The sequence below is a fragment of the Pelodiscus sinensis genome, chromosome 2, assembly GCF_052426305.1.
Source record: "Pelodiscus sinensis isolate ZL-2025 chromosome 2, ASM5242630v1, whole genome shotgun sequence".
Classification (NCBI taxonomy): domain Eukaryota; kingdom Metazoa; phylum Chordata; order Testudines; family Trionychidae; genus Pelodiscus; species Pelodiscus sinensis.
Window position 1 is genome coordinate 120,960,313 of NC_143053.1, and position 16,433 is coordinate 120,976,745.

At 42.0% G+C, this 16,433-nt stretch overlaps 1 protein-coding gene across 4 annotated transcripts in view; it reads right to left on the reverse strand.

The window, feature by feature from the left end:
• Positions 1-16,433, reverse strand: part of ZCCHC2 (zinc finger CCHC-type containing 2) — an 87,211-nt gene that overhangs the window by 61,649 nt on the left and 9,129 nt on the right. For all 4 annotated transcript variants that reach the window (XM_075921380.2, XM_075921379.2, XM_006122892.5 and 1 more), the window contains exons 2-4: positions 10,195-10,300; positions 6,107-6,183; positions 2,242-2,313 (exon numbers count right to left, since the gene is read on the reverse strand). In XM_075921380.2, coding sequence (XP_075777495.1) covers positions 2,242-2,313; positions 6,107-6,183; positions 10,195-10,300 — 255 coding nt within the window. The remainder of the gene's footprint in view (positions 1-2,241; positions 2,314-6,106; positions 6,184-10,194; positions 10,301-16,433) is intronic.

The following is a 16,433-nucleotide window of genomic DNA, read 5'->3' on the forward strand; positions in this document are numbered from 1 at the left end:
ATGTCACAACCATCAGATCTTCCCCTACCAGAAAAATATTCATTTTGCAACAGACTTTCAGGGATCATGCCAGTACCACTGATTCTGGCTGAATTAGGTCGGCCAGGATGTGGACCCTCCCTATCAAAGGATGTAATATCACTACAACTATCCTGTGGCTCATGACAGAGCCACTACCTCCTTGCACCACATTGATGAGCCAAGTGATTGGCCAGCACCATAATGGTAAAATACTGTGGTTAATAGGGAAGGATTCACACCAGCCAAGTCTGCAATCTGGACCAGGTTCATACATACACCAACTAAATTCATACCTACTGTGTTCTTAAGGGCTAAATCTCCAAGCTTAGCTTTGCATCTGGAAGCAGACAAACAGGTATATCAGGGTATCCCTATTTATCACTTGAGAGGCTACTGGAAAGCTGAGAAACATCTTAGAACCCTTCACATTTTTCATGAATCCAGAAGACTCTCAAATGAAAAAGTGTACAACAGTAAAAAGTCTGGAACTCTATGCTGTGCAAGAAGGGCTTTTCACTATGAAATTAAAATCTTAAGTCCCCTTTTAGAGTAGTAAAGCTCCACCAACATGATAATTCCTATGCAACGGAGTCCATCAAGATGCTCTTTGTATAAAGGTACATGTACCACAATTTTACTATTACCCTCTTAATTAACATCAGAAGCTATTAGAGACAAGTTCTTGTTAATGCTTGGAATCACTGGAAGGGGTGCTTTGTTTTTACAAAACAGATTCCCTAGGGTAGTCCCAACCTAAGAATAGCTTCTGAGGAATGGATACAGAACACTGTTGCTAGAATGATGGTACTATTTTAACCCAGTTTACAGGACAATTAATATGCAGCATAAATATCCACTAGTTTATTCACATTTTCTGAGTTCCTCAGAGAAGAGGACTGCATTTATCCTTATAACACAGAATATAAAAAGGTTTGGTATTCTTGGCTTTGCATCAGTAATTAAGAAATTTTCTTATAGCAACACTAACTGTGTTAGCAACTTCAGGGAGTAGCCAACTTAGTTTGTACAGGATAAACTTTGCCCCTTGTTTCCCTGTCCCCTTTCTTTCCTTCCCCCCTCTCCCTTGTCCCCTATTTATTTTGGGTCTGCACATTCTAAACTCAAAACTCCGGTCATCTGAAGTGGGCTGTGCCCACAAAAGCTCATACTACCATCTACATGTTTTGTTAGTCTATAAAGTGCTACCAGACCATTTGTTGTTGTTAGTTAGCATCCATGTAGCACAGGCCTTCACAACATGCGGCCTGCAGGGGCTCACTGTGCGGCCTGTGATGACTACGGGTGGCATGGCCTCATCCAATCCACCAGCTGGGCGGAGGAGTGGAGTGCCACCGGGGAGGGGGAAGTGCGGCGATTCTCGTCACCGGGTTGCCTGCATGCAGCTCCAGTGGGAGGAGGCGGGGCGTGAGCCAGAGGGCAGGACACCGTCAGACACCAGGACGCTGTCGTGACATGGTGTCGTGATATCACAGCCGGCAACTGCCAGATTCAAGAAGGCTCCAGCAGCCCCGCAAACTGGAAGGCAGAAGCCAGGTAGGGTAGGGGAAGGGGCTTGTGCTGAGGGAAGGGAGGCAGGTCAGGAGAAAGGGGAAGGCACCAAGGGGCAGGGTGCAGGAAACACAAATGCCAGGGGGTCAAGTGGAAACAATGAGGAAAAGGGCAGGAGGGGAGCTGTCAGTGGGAGGGGGGACAGGGTGATGCTGGGAGAGAAGAGGGTAAGGGCATTGGGAGCCTTATATTGTTCAGGCCTGATTTTTAATTGAAAAATTCTTAATAAAGTATCACTCCCCCTAAAACCTACCCTTGCGGCCCGCAGCTGTTTTCTTTGGAGTAATATGGCCCTCACCGCTTTCCAAGTTGTGCAGGCCTGATGTAGTACATGTAGCAATGTCCAGTGTTAAGCTCTAAGCTCCACTGTGAACATAAATAAATCCAGCTTTGCAGTTATGACACTTAGAACTTTGGTTAGCAAGGCTAGCAAGATTAGTCTCCCATCTTATGCCAACCAAGGGCCTTATCTTGTAGACCTGCTTAGACAGGATGGTCAACATACCTTGGAAAATAATATATCACAATAGAATGAACATTCCTTTAAATAGAATGGCTAATAAGAGCCAGAATCATCTAGTAATGCCATACCCCATGAAATTGCAGCATGATGTACAGTACTGTGAAGATTGCTTACACGTGAATACATACTTTTAGTAGGAATTCCTGCAGCTCCTGGTGTGTTTTTGTTACACATGTTATGGAAAGATCAGACCAGGTTACCTGATAGCAGGAGATAGAAAAAAAAATTAGATAATGTTTCTTTACTTGTATCATACTATTCAATTATGTTTAGTACATCTACAGAACTATCCATTTCAAACTGGCATACAAATACCAACTGCAATTAAGTATTATTAACCATTTTGGCAAAATAAAGGTAGTAAGAGCTACATTTTCAAAAAGACTCCAAGTTGACCCAGCCACTGATCAGGTCCTTACGGTGATGAACCAGAGAATTTGCTGAACTACAGGAGGTCAATATCGTAGTGAGTAAGGATGTTAGCATGTAGTCATTTACACAAGCCTAGGCTTATCAGTTAATTATCAGTAAAATTAACTACATGCCCTCACCCCCTTTGCTACTTCTGTATCAGAGGCAGCAAGGGAGAGGAAGGGGGAGCTGGCTCCCGTGGAGCCGTCTGCCCCTGTTTGTGCTGCCTCCCACCCGAGCACTGCCAAGTCCTTTGGAGCCACCTGTCCCTCCCCAGAGCTGACAGAGAAGCAGCAGCATGGGTGCTGTATGTGGGGGGAGGGGGCAGACAGGAACCGGTACATGCGGGAAGCAGCTTTCAAGCCAGTTCCCCATGTTTATTGACTCCCCTCCTGCAGAGATGCGTGCCCCTGGCACTGCTGCCTCCTTATCAGAGGCAGCAGGGGGAGAAGAACGTGTGGCAGCTGGTGCTCATGGGGAGCAGACTTAAAAGCCGGCTCCCTGAGAGCACCAACTCCCACTCCATGAACATGTAACCGCTAAAATTTCCAGCTGTTACACATTAACATAGATAACTGTCAGTTAACATCTCTAGTAGTGAGTTGGTCTCTATTTCACCAAGGCAAATAAATAAAACAGCACTTGCAATGCTGCTCAATAAGGTACGACTATTGACAGACCCTATATATGCCTATGCATAGGCAAAGATTATCAGCTCTTCATAAAACTGTTCGTGCTGTTACACAATTTTACTGTATTGGAACAAAGAAAAAAGTAGCTAAAGGGTTTAAAAAAAGCATGCTTCCACTGTTTGCTGGTCTCTTAGGATTTAGTGATTATGTAGCTCTAAATTACAACACAGAACACAGAGCCAGGACTGGTAGCTATAAATAAAACTTTATGGGACTGCAGGAAACTGACCATACCCATGACAACTGACAAACTTAAATCATGTTGCCAGACCAGAGGTTCAACTTGTACTAACTTTGGATGCACTCTACAAACACAACTCAGACATCATTTCTGGAGGAACAAGCACCAATAATTTCAAGTGAAATCCATCATCTCTAGTGTGCCCAGGAATGCTAGGGCAAAGGGGAAGGAGATGGGAATCTACCTGGGCACACAAGACTTGCAGACTCCTGAAAATTTAGGCCTAAATCACTCAGAGGCTACCCAACTAATTACTAGATGCAGTCTTAGCGCTCAGTAATTACTAGTTCCAGGCATAAGAACAGCAAACCACACTGCTTCTTTAGAGGAGAAGACTCATTGTCAGGCATACAAAGTTTAGTTCCACTATTCTTGCTTAGGAAGTCAAACCATCTATTAACGTACTCTAGTTGTATTATATATTAGCTATTTCAAAGTTAGAGTTTTAAAGTTTTAATGTTTAAAAAAACATACAAGACATGGCTGTAGGATGCAACATAAGTATGCCTCAAGAAGTACTATGAAATTAGAGTAGGCCCCAAATTCTGGTATGTGTTTATACATTGAAATCAGTGCTTCTCCACGCTTTGCTGCACTAGTCCAAAATGTGATCAGCAAAATAAAGCCTCTAAATATTTACTTTAAGTGAAGAGTAAATTATTTTCCACTCCTCTGCTAAGTTCAGTTCCATTTCTTGGGTTCAAACCTAACCTTAGAAGATCGTATACATCACAAAGTAGAGCTGATAGCTCAAAGAGGGTATTTAGCAATAACTGAATGGTACTAAGTATGATTTCCAATCCAGACTCAGGAGAACCTTATAAGATGGTAGGGACTATGGAGGACGACAGCTTCCTTGTGTCTATTGAAGACTAGAGAAGAACTTAAAAGGCACGCATCTCAACTGGTTTGGAGCAAGAGACAAAAGTTGGAGAGAAGATTTTATTCCCAGATGCACCGGAGAAGGAGCTATCCTCCTCCCTACTGGAACAAAGGAAGAGGAGCTGAAGAATTCACTTAATGCTTTCCAGCAAGTCTCTGCCTCCTTCATGTCGTTGGATTTGGAAACTGCTATCATGATAATCTGCAGACTGGCTCTCTGAAACACCTTTGGGTTATTCATGTTAATGTCACCAATAAAATGATTTTGCAACGGCTAGAGATGGCTGTCTAAAAGGTATGTCTACGCTGAAGATGGGAGCATGCCTCTTAGCCAAGGGGGGTGGGATAGGAGAGGGGTGACTCACATTACATTTATTCAAGCTAGTGCATTATAAGTAGCAGTTTGGAAATCATGGCATGGGCATCTGCTTGGACTTGCCTCTAGAGTCCAACCCTGCAAACCCCCCTGGATCTGAACTGATAGCTAGACTGAATCTTTGCCCATGCCACAATATCCAAACTCCTACTTTTAGCATCCCAATACAAGTAGAGCAAGTACAAAGTCTGTTTATCAGGCTGGGAGGCTCACTTCCAGCTGAAAAAGACAATCCAAGTTTCTGGTTGTTCTCAGTTAAGATTGCTTCAGCTACATCATCCTGTGCATTTGCAGTGTATTCCACATTTTGTAGACTAAATTCTAAGTTAACGTTCTGTACAACATTTTATTTCAGGGGAAGAAAGACAAACTGAGGTTTTTTTTAACTTTAGCTCCAAATTTAAAAGTTTTTGAAAGGGAATATAGTTACATTTTTATGGTCTACTTGCTAGTGGTCTGTAAGTTTAGATTCTGAAATACCTTGCTTTTATATAGCATTTTATTAGCAGACGTCAAAATGCTTTCCAAAAGATCAGTATCCTTATCACATTTTACAGCTGGGGAAACTAACTGAGGGAGGTGAAATGACTTGCATTACCCAGCATGGAAGTAGCAGAGCCAGGAAAAAGTCAGGCATCTGAACCCCAATCTAGTGCTTTATGTACTTGGTCACATTACACAGTATCGGCTAAGGGCAAATTAATTGTCTTAATTGAATCGAAGTAGATTACAGAATTCAAGGTCATTGATGCACAGCCACAATAGTCTAACACTGCACTTCAGTATAGTAGCAAAGCACTACTCATTTAATCAACCCCCAATCCTCAGTAGCCATCACATAATTCTCTGGGTATTTTCATGCTTCTAGGATGCACCTTCCAGAAAGCAGTGCTTGTAAGGACCACTGCTTGTACTACCAAACATTAGAACATAGTTCTTAAAGGTTAACATGACTTTGACCACCTTTCTGATATCTTTCCTAGAGGCAGATGCAGACAAGAACCTCAGAACATCTGTGCAATGAAACAATTTTAGTATACATATTTTAGTAGCACTCTGTTTTTGTTTTAGAATTTTCACAGACATATAGCTCTCCAGGTCTGGGTTAGATACAAAAAGGTCAAGATTTTCAAGCATATCAGCACTTGGAGGTCTAACTGATGCTCAGTATGTTGCATCTTCACAACTCAAGCCCGGAAATAAGGCAGTACTTGTGCCATGCCTAAATGAAAGAAGTAGAGAGCATGTGTCTTGGAATATGTAGACACCGCTTTGACAGAACTAGTAGCGAGAGAAATCTAACATTATTTTTAAAGACATTTTTATATCCCTAAGCCACGTTAACTTTATATTCAAAATGTATTTTTAAAAGCCAGCTATTATTTGCTTACTTTAAACGTGTACTCCAAATGTTTGTCAGCCCTTTTTCTTGATACTCCTTTCAGTGTTATCTTCTCAATGTGGACAGCTGAAAAAAAAAAAAAACACCACAGCAATTTGTTGTACTAGGTACAGGTCTAGTTTAAATTTTTATTTGTCTGTTATGATAGCATCACCATGTTAGAGAATCATGCACCTTCACTGCCAGTTACTCTGAGGCAAACAGGAGCAGAAGCCCATAGCCCTGCTATTCAAGGATGCAAGTGTCTCAGATCTGAAAATTACTCTTCAAATATCAGATTCTCAATAAAAGAGATTAGTCCTGTGACACCACAGAGAGTAACAAAAATATATAGAACCACAAGCTTTCATGGGTAAAACCTATTTCATCAGATGAACTGAGTAAAAGTAACAGAAAGATCTGTCTATCCATCCATCCCCCTTCTCCCCCCAGCAGAAGTAGTACCAGTCAACTGTAGGACCCATGTTAGCAAGGCTAAGTAAGTGGCCTGGATGTATCCCATTCATAGTTTCTGCTGTGAAAAAGTACATGTTAGAGACAGGAACAATTGGATTTGTAATGTGCCAGCTAGTTAATGTCTTTGTTCTTCCAGGGCAGGGGTGCCTAGTGGGAACAGGGGGCAAAGGGGCTCCTCCACCCCCAGACCAATAGTGGTCTGGGGCTGGGGTAGCCCTGCCCCTTCCCATTTAGGCCCCATCCCAGCCCCGGGCCACCTTGGAAGGGCGACTTCAAAATTTTTTGAAGCAGCCTCCGGGCAAACATTATTGCCCACCCCGGCCTAGATCATCCCTGATAGATGTCTATCCAACCTACTCTTAAGTATCTCCAGTGATGGAGATTCCACAACCTCCCTAAACAATTTATTCCAATGTTTAACCACACTGACAATTAGCAAGTTTTTCCTAATGTCCAACCTAAACCTCCCTTGCTGCAATATAAGCCCACTGTTTCTTGTCCTGTCATTAGAGGCCCAGGAGAACAGTTTGTCTCCCTCCTCCTTGGCCGTGTCCACACTCAGGGGTTCTTTCGAAAAAAGTACCCTTTTTTCGAAAGAACTTCCCCTGCATCCAGACTCAAGCCGCGTTCTTTCGAAATTATTTTGAAAGAACGCGGCTTTTCTTTCGATGGCGGTAAACCTCGTTTCACGAGGAAGAACGCCTTCCTTCGAAAGTTCTTCTTTCGAAGGAAGGCGTTCTTCAATGTAAAGAGGCCGTCTTCGAAAGAGAGCATCCAGACTCGCTGGGTGCTCTTTCGAAAAAGCGGATTTCCTCTATCGAAAGATCCGCCTGCAGTCTAGACGCGATCTTTCGAAAGAGGCTCTTTCGAAAGATGCTTTCGAAAGAGCCTCTTTCGAAAGAAGCCTGCAGTCTAGACACACCCCTTGTGACACCTTTTTAGATACTTGAAAACCACTGTCATGTCTCCTCTCAGTCTTCTCCTTTCTAGAAGAAAGGAGCCCAGTTCCTTAAGCCTTGTGTCTCATGTTTTCTAGACCTTTAATCATTTTTGTTGCTCTTCTCTGGACCTTTGCAAATTTCTCAACATCTTTCTTGAAATGTGGTGCCCAGAACTGGACATAATACTCCAACGTGGCCTATCAGTGCAGAGTAAAGTAGAAGAATGACTTCTGTCTCAACGCTCTTTTTAATGCACTCCAGAATCATGGGGTTTTTTTTTTTTTTGGAACAGTGTCACACTGTTGACTCATCTAGCTTGTGGTCCACTATGACCGCTAGATCCTTTTCTGCAGTACTTCCTAGACAATCACTTCCCATTCTGTGTGTGTGAAACTGATTGTTCCTAAGTGGAGTACTTTGCATTTGTCCTTATTAAACTTCATCCTATTTACCTCAGACCATTTCTCTAGTTTTCCCAGATCCTTTTGAATTATGGCCCTACCCTCCAGAGCAGTTGCAACCCCTCTCAGCTTGGTTCTGCAAACTTAATAAAAGTACTCTCTATGCCAACATTCAAATTTTTGATGAAAATATTGAACAGAACGGGTCTCAAAATAGACCCCTGCAGAACCCCACTTGTTATGTTCTTCCAGCATGATTGTGAACTGTTAATAACTACTCTGAGAACAGTTACCCAGCCAGTTATGCACCCACCTTATAGTAGCCTCATCTAGGTTGTTTTTCCCAAGTTTATTGATAAGGTCATCAGAGACCATATCAGATGCTTTACATTAAAGTCTAGGTATACCATATCCACTGCTTTCCCCTTACCCATAAGACTTGTTAGCTTTCTTTGATACCATATTAGATTGGTTTGACATGATTAGTTCTTTACAAATCAATGCTAACTTATCTTCTAGATGTTTGGAGACAAATTCCTTAATTACTTGCTCCATTCAGGAGCGGCCCGTCCATAGAGGCGAAGTAGGCAGTCGCCAAGGGTCCCAAGTTAAATGGGGTGCCAAATGGTGGCACAATATCATTGAGGGGTTTGGAGGTGGGAGCTCCAATTGCATGGTTCGCCTGGGGTGCCAGTTGCTGGCAGCTAGTCTAGGGCTGCCTCTGGCTCCATTGTCTTCCCTGGCACAGAAGTTAAACTGACTGGTCTGTAGTTGTTCTTATTTCCCTTTCATAGATGGGCACTATATTTGTCCTTTTCCAGTCTTCCAGTCTCTCTCCCGACTTCCACAACTTTTCGAGGAAGATTGCTAAAGGCTCAGATATCGCCTCTATCAGCTCCTTGAGTATTCTAGGATGCATTCCATCAGGCCCTGGTGACGTTAAGACATCTAAGTAATTTTTAACTTTTTTCCTATTTTAACTTCTAAACCTACCCCATTTTCATTAGCATTCTCTATATTAAGCATCCCATCACCATCAAACTTCTTGGTGAAAACCAAGACAAATCCATAAGCACCTCTGCCATATCCAAGTATCCTGTTATTTTTTCCTCCCTCTTTACTGAGCTTGGCTTACCCTGCTGTTGGTCTGCAAATATATTAGAAGCCAGAGGAAGAATATCTTGTTACCCTTTATGTCTCTAGCTAGATTGAGCTCATTTTGTGCCTTTGCCTTTCTAATCTTGCCTCCACATATTTATGTTGTTTACTCATATTCATCCTTTGTTTTTTGACCTAGGTTCCACTTTTCATACAACTCCTTTTTTATTTTAAATCACGTAAGATCTCCTGGTTAAGCATGGTGGTCTCTTGCCATGCTTTTTTAATCTTTCCTGCACAGTGGAGTAGTTTGCTTTTAGGCCCTTAATGTTCCTTTGAAAAACTACCAACTCTCTTCTGTTTTTCCTCATTTTACTTCCCATGGTGGATTCTTCATAACTTGAAATCTTTAAATCATGATTTGAGGACTGCTGTAATTCAGACACAGATCATAGGTCTGTAACAGGAGCAGGTGGGTGAGGTTCTAGGGCCTGCAACATGCAGGAGGACAGATTAAATTGAGCGGCAAAATGTACTGATCCTTCTAGCCACATATGATTATCTTTTTAAGTTGGAGAGCTAAGCGTGCCTGCTTGGAAGTTTTACCCTGTGGCAGGATATTAGGGCTTTGGTCATCAACCACACTGGAGAGGTCTGCTGGTGCTCAGAGCTTCAGAAAGAGACGTGCTAAGGCTCTAAGATCTGGCAGGTGCCTCCACCAGGATTGAAGCCTTTAGGTCCCCTCCTAATTGGGCAGAAGCCCCTGAACTTCCTCTTCCACAGGGTAAGAGCCCTGAACTACCTTCCATTTGGTAGGTGAAAAATGGCAGGCTGGAGAAAAGGGGGCTCTGTAAGCTGCACTCTAACTGTAAAAGAGCAGCACGTGGCTTGAGAGCCAGTCTGGTCACCTCTGAACTAGATAAACACAAAGCCTTATGGCCTTAAAGTCTGAGTTTTAGGTAGGAAAAGTGAATCAAGCAAGCAACAATTCTCTACTACTTCTCAACATCTTTATTCATAAAATGTTTTGCAATATTGGTTTCTGTAGTGATGCAGATGAAGTGGTCCAGCTGCACATAGGTTAACTGAAGGGAGAAGCAAAACATAGGTGTCCCACTACACTAGCTTAAATTTAACATGCAAATAATATCAAAACCATTCAAACCATTTTATTTACATACCTTCCCGTTGAGGTCTACGAGAGGCCATCGAAAGTCCATCATGAGGTGTGAAGTGATCCAAACAGTTCTCATTACTTGGCATGCAGTCACTACAGGAAAAGTCATTCTATATGAAAGGTGAAAAAAAATTGAAAGGAAGATCCTTCAAATAATTATACTCTCAGAAAACCCCCACCAACTGAAATTATGCAAGACAAATGGTCAAATCTGAGAGTGTGTGTTTTTCTATTAGTAGCAACCAAGCAAGCAATTTATTTTTTCTTATGGGTAAACAGCACACGTTACTGACAATAACTAAGATTTTTAAGAAGTGACTAGTGACAGTAACTCAATTTTCAAGATGTTCAACATGAGACATTTTCAAAGGGACTTTTTTTTAAAAATAAAATGTTGTCTACTTACCAGGTTCCTTTAAAATGTCTCAAGTTGGACAATCAAGATCATTAGTAGGGATGTAAAAATCAGTTTAATTAGTTAACTGGTTAAACTTATAATTTAATATCACCTGTTAATGGGTGATGCTAACTGGGTAACCGGTTAATTGTTTGCATCCCTAAACACTAGTCTTTTTTTTAAAAAATTGACAAATACAGTAATACCATAAAATAGATTGGCATTAAATAATTTATTCTCTTAATTCTAAACACTCAAATACAAGTGTATAAACAATGTCCAGTAAGAAGCGTGTAAGTCGTCAATCAATAAGGATTAGCACCGCAAGCATTCAGTCCCAGCTTGTGCTTGATCTGGCATCTACTCCCGCTGCAGTTCTGCACTAAGAGTATTTAAGGATCTGGGGGCAGGCAACCTGATTCAGTCCCAGCTCGCACTAGGCCCCAAAAGCTACCCCTGCTGCGGCTCTGCAAGGAAAGTATTATTGCAGAGCCGCAGCAGGGTTAGCTCCTGGAATCAGTGGGAGTTGGGACTGAGCCAGGCTGCTGGCCAGTCCTCTAATAAATTTACTGGGAGCCCACTCTCCCCTGGGGGTTGTAGTCTGCATGTAGCCAATAGCATTAACCAATAAGTTTTCATTTACTGGTTAATCGTTTAGCCAACTACACTATTACATCTGTAGTATAAACACCCCTCATATTACTTAGCTATGATTTTGCTACTAAAATAAATATGTATACAACTCCGTTCAAACCATCATAAAATAAGATGATAAACACCTGTATGTCTCCAGTCACAAAGTAACTAGGGCAAGTGAAATGAACCAAGGAACTATCAAATATGGCATCTGGAAAGATTAGGCAGTGAGTCTGAGATTGGTTATTTCATTGTAGTGGATGCTTCAACTGCTATGCACGTCACAAGTCAATATATACACACTGCCTTTTCAATTTCTTCCTGGATCAAAAAAAGCTTATGGCATGGAAATATTTCAGGAGAGATCTGCAAGGACCACTGTGACTGAATTTTTTGAATTTAACTGTACTAAGTTTGTGTTTTTTTAGTAAACAGCATGTTCACCCCTATTAGGGTAAACGGTACAAAATCCTAAAATTTTATATTTTAATATACAGGCAGTCCCTGGGTTACGTACAAGATAGGGACTGTAGGTTTGTTCTTAAGTTGAATTTGTATGTAAGTCGGAACTGGTACATATTGTAGGGGAAACTCTAGCCAAACACGTCTCCAGAGCTCAGTTTTATTCTCCCACACCTCACTTCCCTCAGTCCTTTATTCTCAAGCTGAGGTGTCTGCTGAGAAAAGCCGCTCCACGTCTCCCTGGTCTGCTGGGAGGGGTGCTAGCTTTGCGTCTCCCTGGTCTGCTGGGGGAAGCAGCTAGTGCGGGGTTGCCTCACCCCGTTTGTAAGTAGGGATCTGATGGAAGTCGGATCCATGTAACCCGGGGACTGCCTGTACTGAAAGTGGGGTTCCTAGGAATTCAACTTCAGAGTACATTTTAAGGGAACCAAAAGGGTATGGCATTGAAGCGCAACATGCTAAACTGTCTTTAATATTTGGAGTTGCACTCCAATTGCCACTCACATTGGAAAGCTAGAAGAGTGAGTGATCAGTTGAAAATAACTTTGAAATGCTGATGATTCACAGGGTATTTTTCCCCGCAGCACCAAGCCTGGATGCTGCTACTTCTGCTAAGCTTAGTTTTCCTTGCAGATTGAATTCCTGTTAAACAGAAATACCTTCACCAACAGTTCTGATTTACATATTCTCAACTCTCAAGTCCATTTGTTTTCAAATGTGGATGTACTCATCATAGTATCAGTGCAGCTTTTACAGGTGTTAACGATATCCCAGAGTGTGTTACCACTACTTCAGATAAGCAAAGAACGAGTCAAATTAAAAATATGGAGATGTGAATGGTACTACAGGCAAGGGAAAAAGAGGTATAGAGTCATATGAAGTGCTTCCTCTAGTCTTCACCTTGATCAGGGGCAGACAATAACATTTCTCACTATAGATTTCAGAGTTTTATATGCATTATGTATACAAAAGATAAGATGCTCACCCTTGTCTTAGCCCTCTTTATACCTACTCTGGTCTTCTCTACCTGCATAAAGGAGCATTAAAACATTTAAACCAGGGGTCTCAAACTCAATTTACCTTAGGATCAGTGCCAGTCCTCAAGTCCTGCTAGTGGGCCAACAGGTGGGCTACGGGGATGTGTGTGTCTCAGTATGTTCCCTGCCCCACGCATCTCCAGGCCCCGCCTACTAGCAAGCATGTCCCCCTGCCCCCATGCATCCCCTGGGCAATTAAACTCCCCTTGGATTCCCCAGATGACACCACTGGTAATGGAGCTAGAGCAGCTTACAGCTGCTAGCTCTGCACCACTGTTGGCATGTCTCTCTGGCCTGAGAGAGTAGGTGCACAGCTCTCCCATCCATAATACTATTTGGCAAAGCCACCCCAGGTCCCATGTCAGCTGTCCCAACCATCCTATGGACATGATGGTCCCCCATATTCACTGTAGCCTGCAGAGCCCTGGCTAAGCTGGGGTCAGTAGCAGGAACCACCCATCTGCCTGCACAAGGGCAGCAGCAGCTGCAGAGAAGAAGAGCTATGTAGCAGCCTGCTCCACTCCACCTCCCAAGTCAGCCCACCCTAGGATTGGGGTGCTTTGCTTTCTGCCACTGCACTGAGTGCAGGGGGAGGGACCCCAATCCCCTGCTGCCACTCCCTCAGTAAGCCCTGAGGCTATGTCCCTTGGGAGAGGAGGCTTTAACAAAGGGGTTCAATGGTGGGAAGAGGACAAAACAGGGATGGGAAGAGGCAGGATGGGGGCAGAACAGGGACTGGAGCTGGGGAAAGAGTACAAATACCCCTCCCAAGGCTGAGGGGACTCACGTGCCAGCAGCTGTGCACAGGCCACATTGTAGAACTTCTTGGGACACAAATGGCCCATGGGCTGTGTGTTTTAGACCCCTGCCTTAAATATATGAGTGTATTTTCCCCAAACACAAACTGGTCTTGTAAGGACCCATTCATACATCTTGCAACAGAGGCACGTAAGGAATAGGACAAAAGTTAAGTTCTATGCAGTGCCACAGGCAACAAGCACTCAGGGACAAGATACTATAACTTAGACAGCCCTACTCCCCACCCCCACAGTTAGTGGCATCAAGGGCTGTGGAGCAGTCCAGAACCAGAACAGTGTAAATATGGGTTCAAGGCACCATAAGCATCCCTGCTCCTATTTTACACTGAATCAGACCGGCACAAAAATCTCATTCAATTGCTTATTTAAATCAACACACCATTGTTGTACTTGGTCTATTCTGGGTGAGCTTTATTAGGCTTGAGAAATTTTTCTGTTTTCAAGCTTATGACTTCTCTATTAATAGGAAAAATTGCGAGAGTCTTCTGAACATTAAAATGCTTTGAACAGATGCTTAGTCATTCAACTGCAATCCTTAGCCTACTCCACTCTAACATCCATCATTCCAGCCTGCTGAGATGTATAATAAATTCAGAATACAATATGAGTATTGAACCAATTATAATTTTAACAGCTTTACGAATTGCAATTTTTCTACAATTAAAAATAAAAATGCTTTGGATAGAGAGAGGCATTTTTAAACAGACCTCTTCACTACTCCAGTAAAATGGAAGTGGTTTGTCAACTAGGCCATAACATCACTGGATACAATGGACAGCCAAACACAAGAGACTTTTGATGGAGGCCAAGCTACTTCAAACTCTGTCTTTCTGCTTTCATCTAAATTCCTGGTCTCACTTTCTATTAGATCATAGAACTGTTAGCATCTGGACACTGAATGGAAGTTGACAAAAACAAGTTATTATGGCTGTAGTTAAGCAAGATATTTGAACTGACAATTTTTAGCATGTTTTGGGAAAAGCAGAAGTGACTTCTTGCTATCCAACTTTCAAAAGACAAATACAGCTGCCAGAAGATTATTATGGCTCTGTTTAAGTCACAGCCTAATGCCTTGAAAGATACAGCATTAAAGTTATCTGTACCACAGACATCAGAAAGACTATTAACAATTTCGAATAACTAACTTATTTCTAGGGATGAGAGAGCCTCATCTGTTAACCTTTACAGTTACATGCAAGCCCCCACCCTCTTCACTGCCTCTGATACAGAAGTAGCAGCACTGGAGAGGGGGCAGGTGGGAGCCCATACACATGGGGAGCAGGCTTAAAAGCTGACTCCTGGTGAGCACCTGCTCTCACCTGCCTGCCCTCTCCTCAGATGCACTAGCTCCCAGGGAGCTCCCCCCGCCTGCATGTAAACATTTAACCACTGAATTTTTCCAGTGGTTACACATTTAGTTGAATACACACATTTTAACATCCTTAGTTATTTCCTGCTATAATATACTCTGTTGGCTTTAAAACTAGGAGATTTAGGAAACAAAGCTATAGTAAAAGCATTCATTTTAGAAAGCTGGATCTTCTGTATTTGCCAGCATTTTCTAAAACTGACCTAAAAACCACCAAAAGCAGGAACTGGCTTTCTGCTTACAGGTCAGACCCAAGATACTCAAATTTAAAATGTGAGTGACAAAAGGCACTACTGTACAGCCTATTTCCTTAATATAGTCTATCCCCAGGCATACTTAAGAGACCATATAACCTATGGAATTTCCACTGGTTACGTGATTAATTTTTAACATTTTTCACATCCCTAATTTATATTTGAACTGTCACCTTTTAATTAAAATAATTTTTTTGGTTAATGGTCTATAGGTTTCATGTTTTTCTTTTTAAAACATGGGAAGAAAAAAAGATTAGATTAAGTGAAACGGAATGCTCACATAATCAGAGTAGCAGACTAAATGGCCAATTACAGAAGAAATATACTGTTATGACAAGCAGCTGCTAATCAATAGTTCTTTTTAGAAGTTTTTCCAGGCTACTTATTTACTGGTACAATAAACAAATGAAGTTAATCATCTTAATTAGGTGTAAACCCACTGCTGTGCTACCTTGAAATTTCCTATTTATGACCAATTGTGGCAATGTTTCCAAGAAATGTTTTCCTAGAGTAATCGGGGATCTGTAAATGCCTTGTTTTATTTGCATTACAAGTGAAAAGACTATCCAATGGTTAGGACAGAAGTCAAGAACTAAGATCTCACACAACCAATTCCCTGTAGGAACTTCTTGTGTGACTTCAGGCAAACCACTTAGCCTTTATGCCTAATTTTCTCATTTGTAAAATAGGGATAACACTTCCTCTCTCACAAGGGTGGTGTGAGAATAAATACATTGAAGACTGAGGTACATTGACAAAAAGCACTATATAGATATAGATATAGACACACAATCTGAAAAGTCAACTAATAGAAAGCTGACAAGCTCTCATCGGAGGTCAAGAGTGCAATGAGTTATCCATCTTGTTCTCAATGGCACAGTACAACCACCATTTGTCCTCTTGTTTGCCACTAAAACAGATTACATTAACATAGGAGATTTTAATAAATTTTACTTTAGGCTTCTAATAAGAAAGGCTTACAGGGATAATGATAAATATATTTTCTAAATATGCCCATTTTTAGTCACTGCTCAACTACTTGCCTCAGTTTTATCTATAGCAGTGTATTCTATGGGCTAATTTTGCAGTGTCAAGTTATCCGTTGCTTCTTCCTTGGCAAATGAAAAAACAAGGCATAAGGAGGTTAGGGATATAATAGTGTAGTCAATTAACCGATAAGCAAAAGCTTACTGGTTAATGTTACCAACTACAAGCCTTCTCTCCTCCCACCCCCCATTTTTTAGAGGGGTGGCCAGCAGTCTGACTCGTT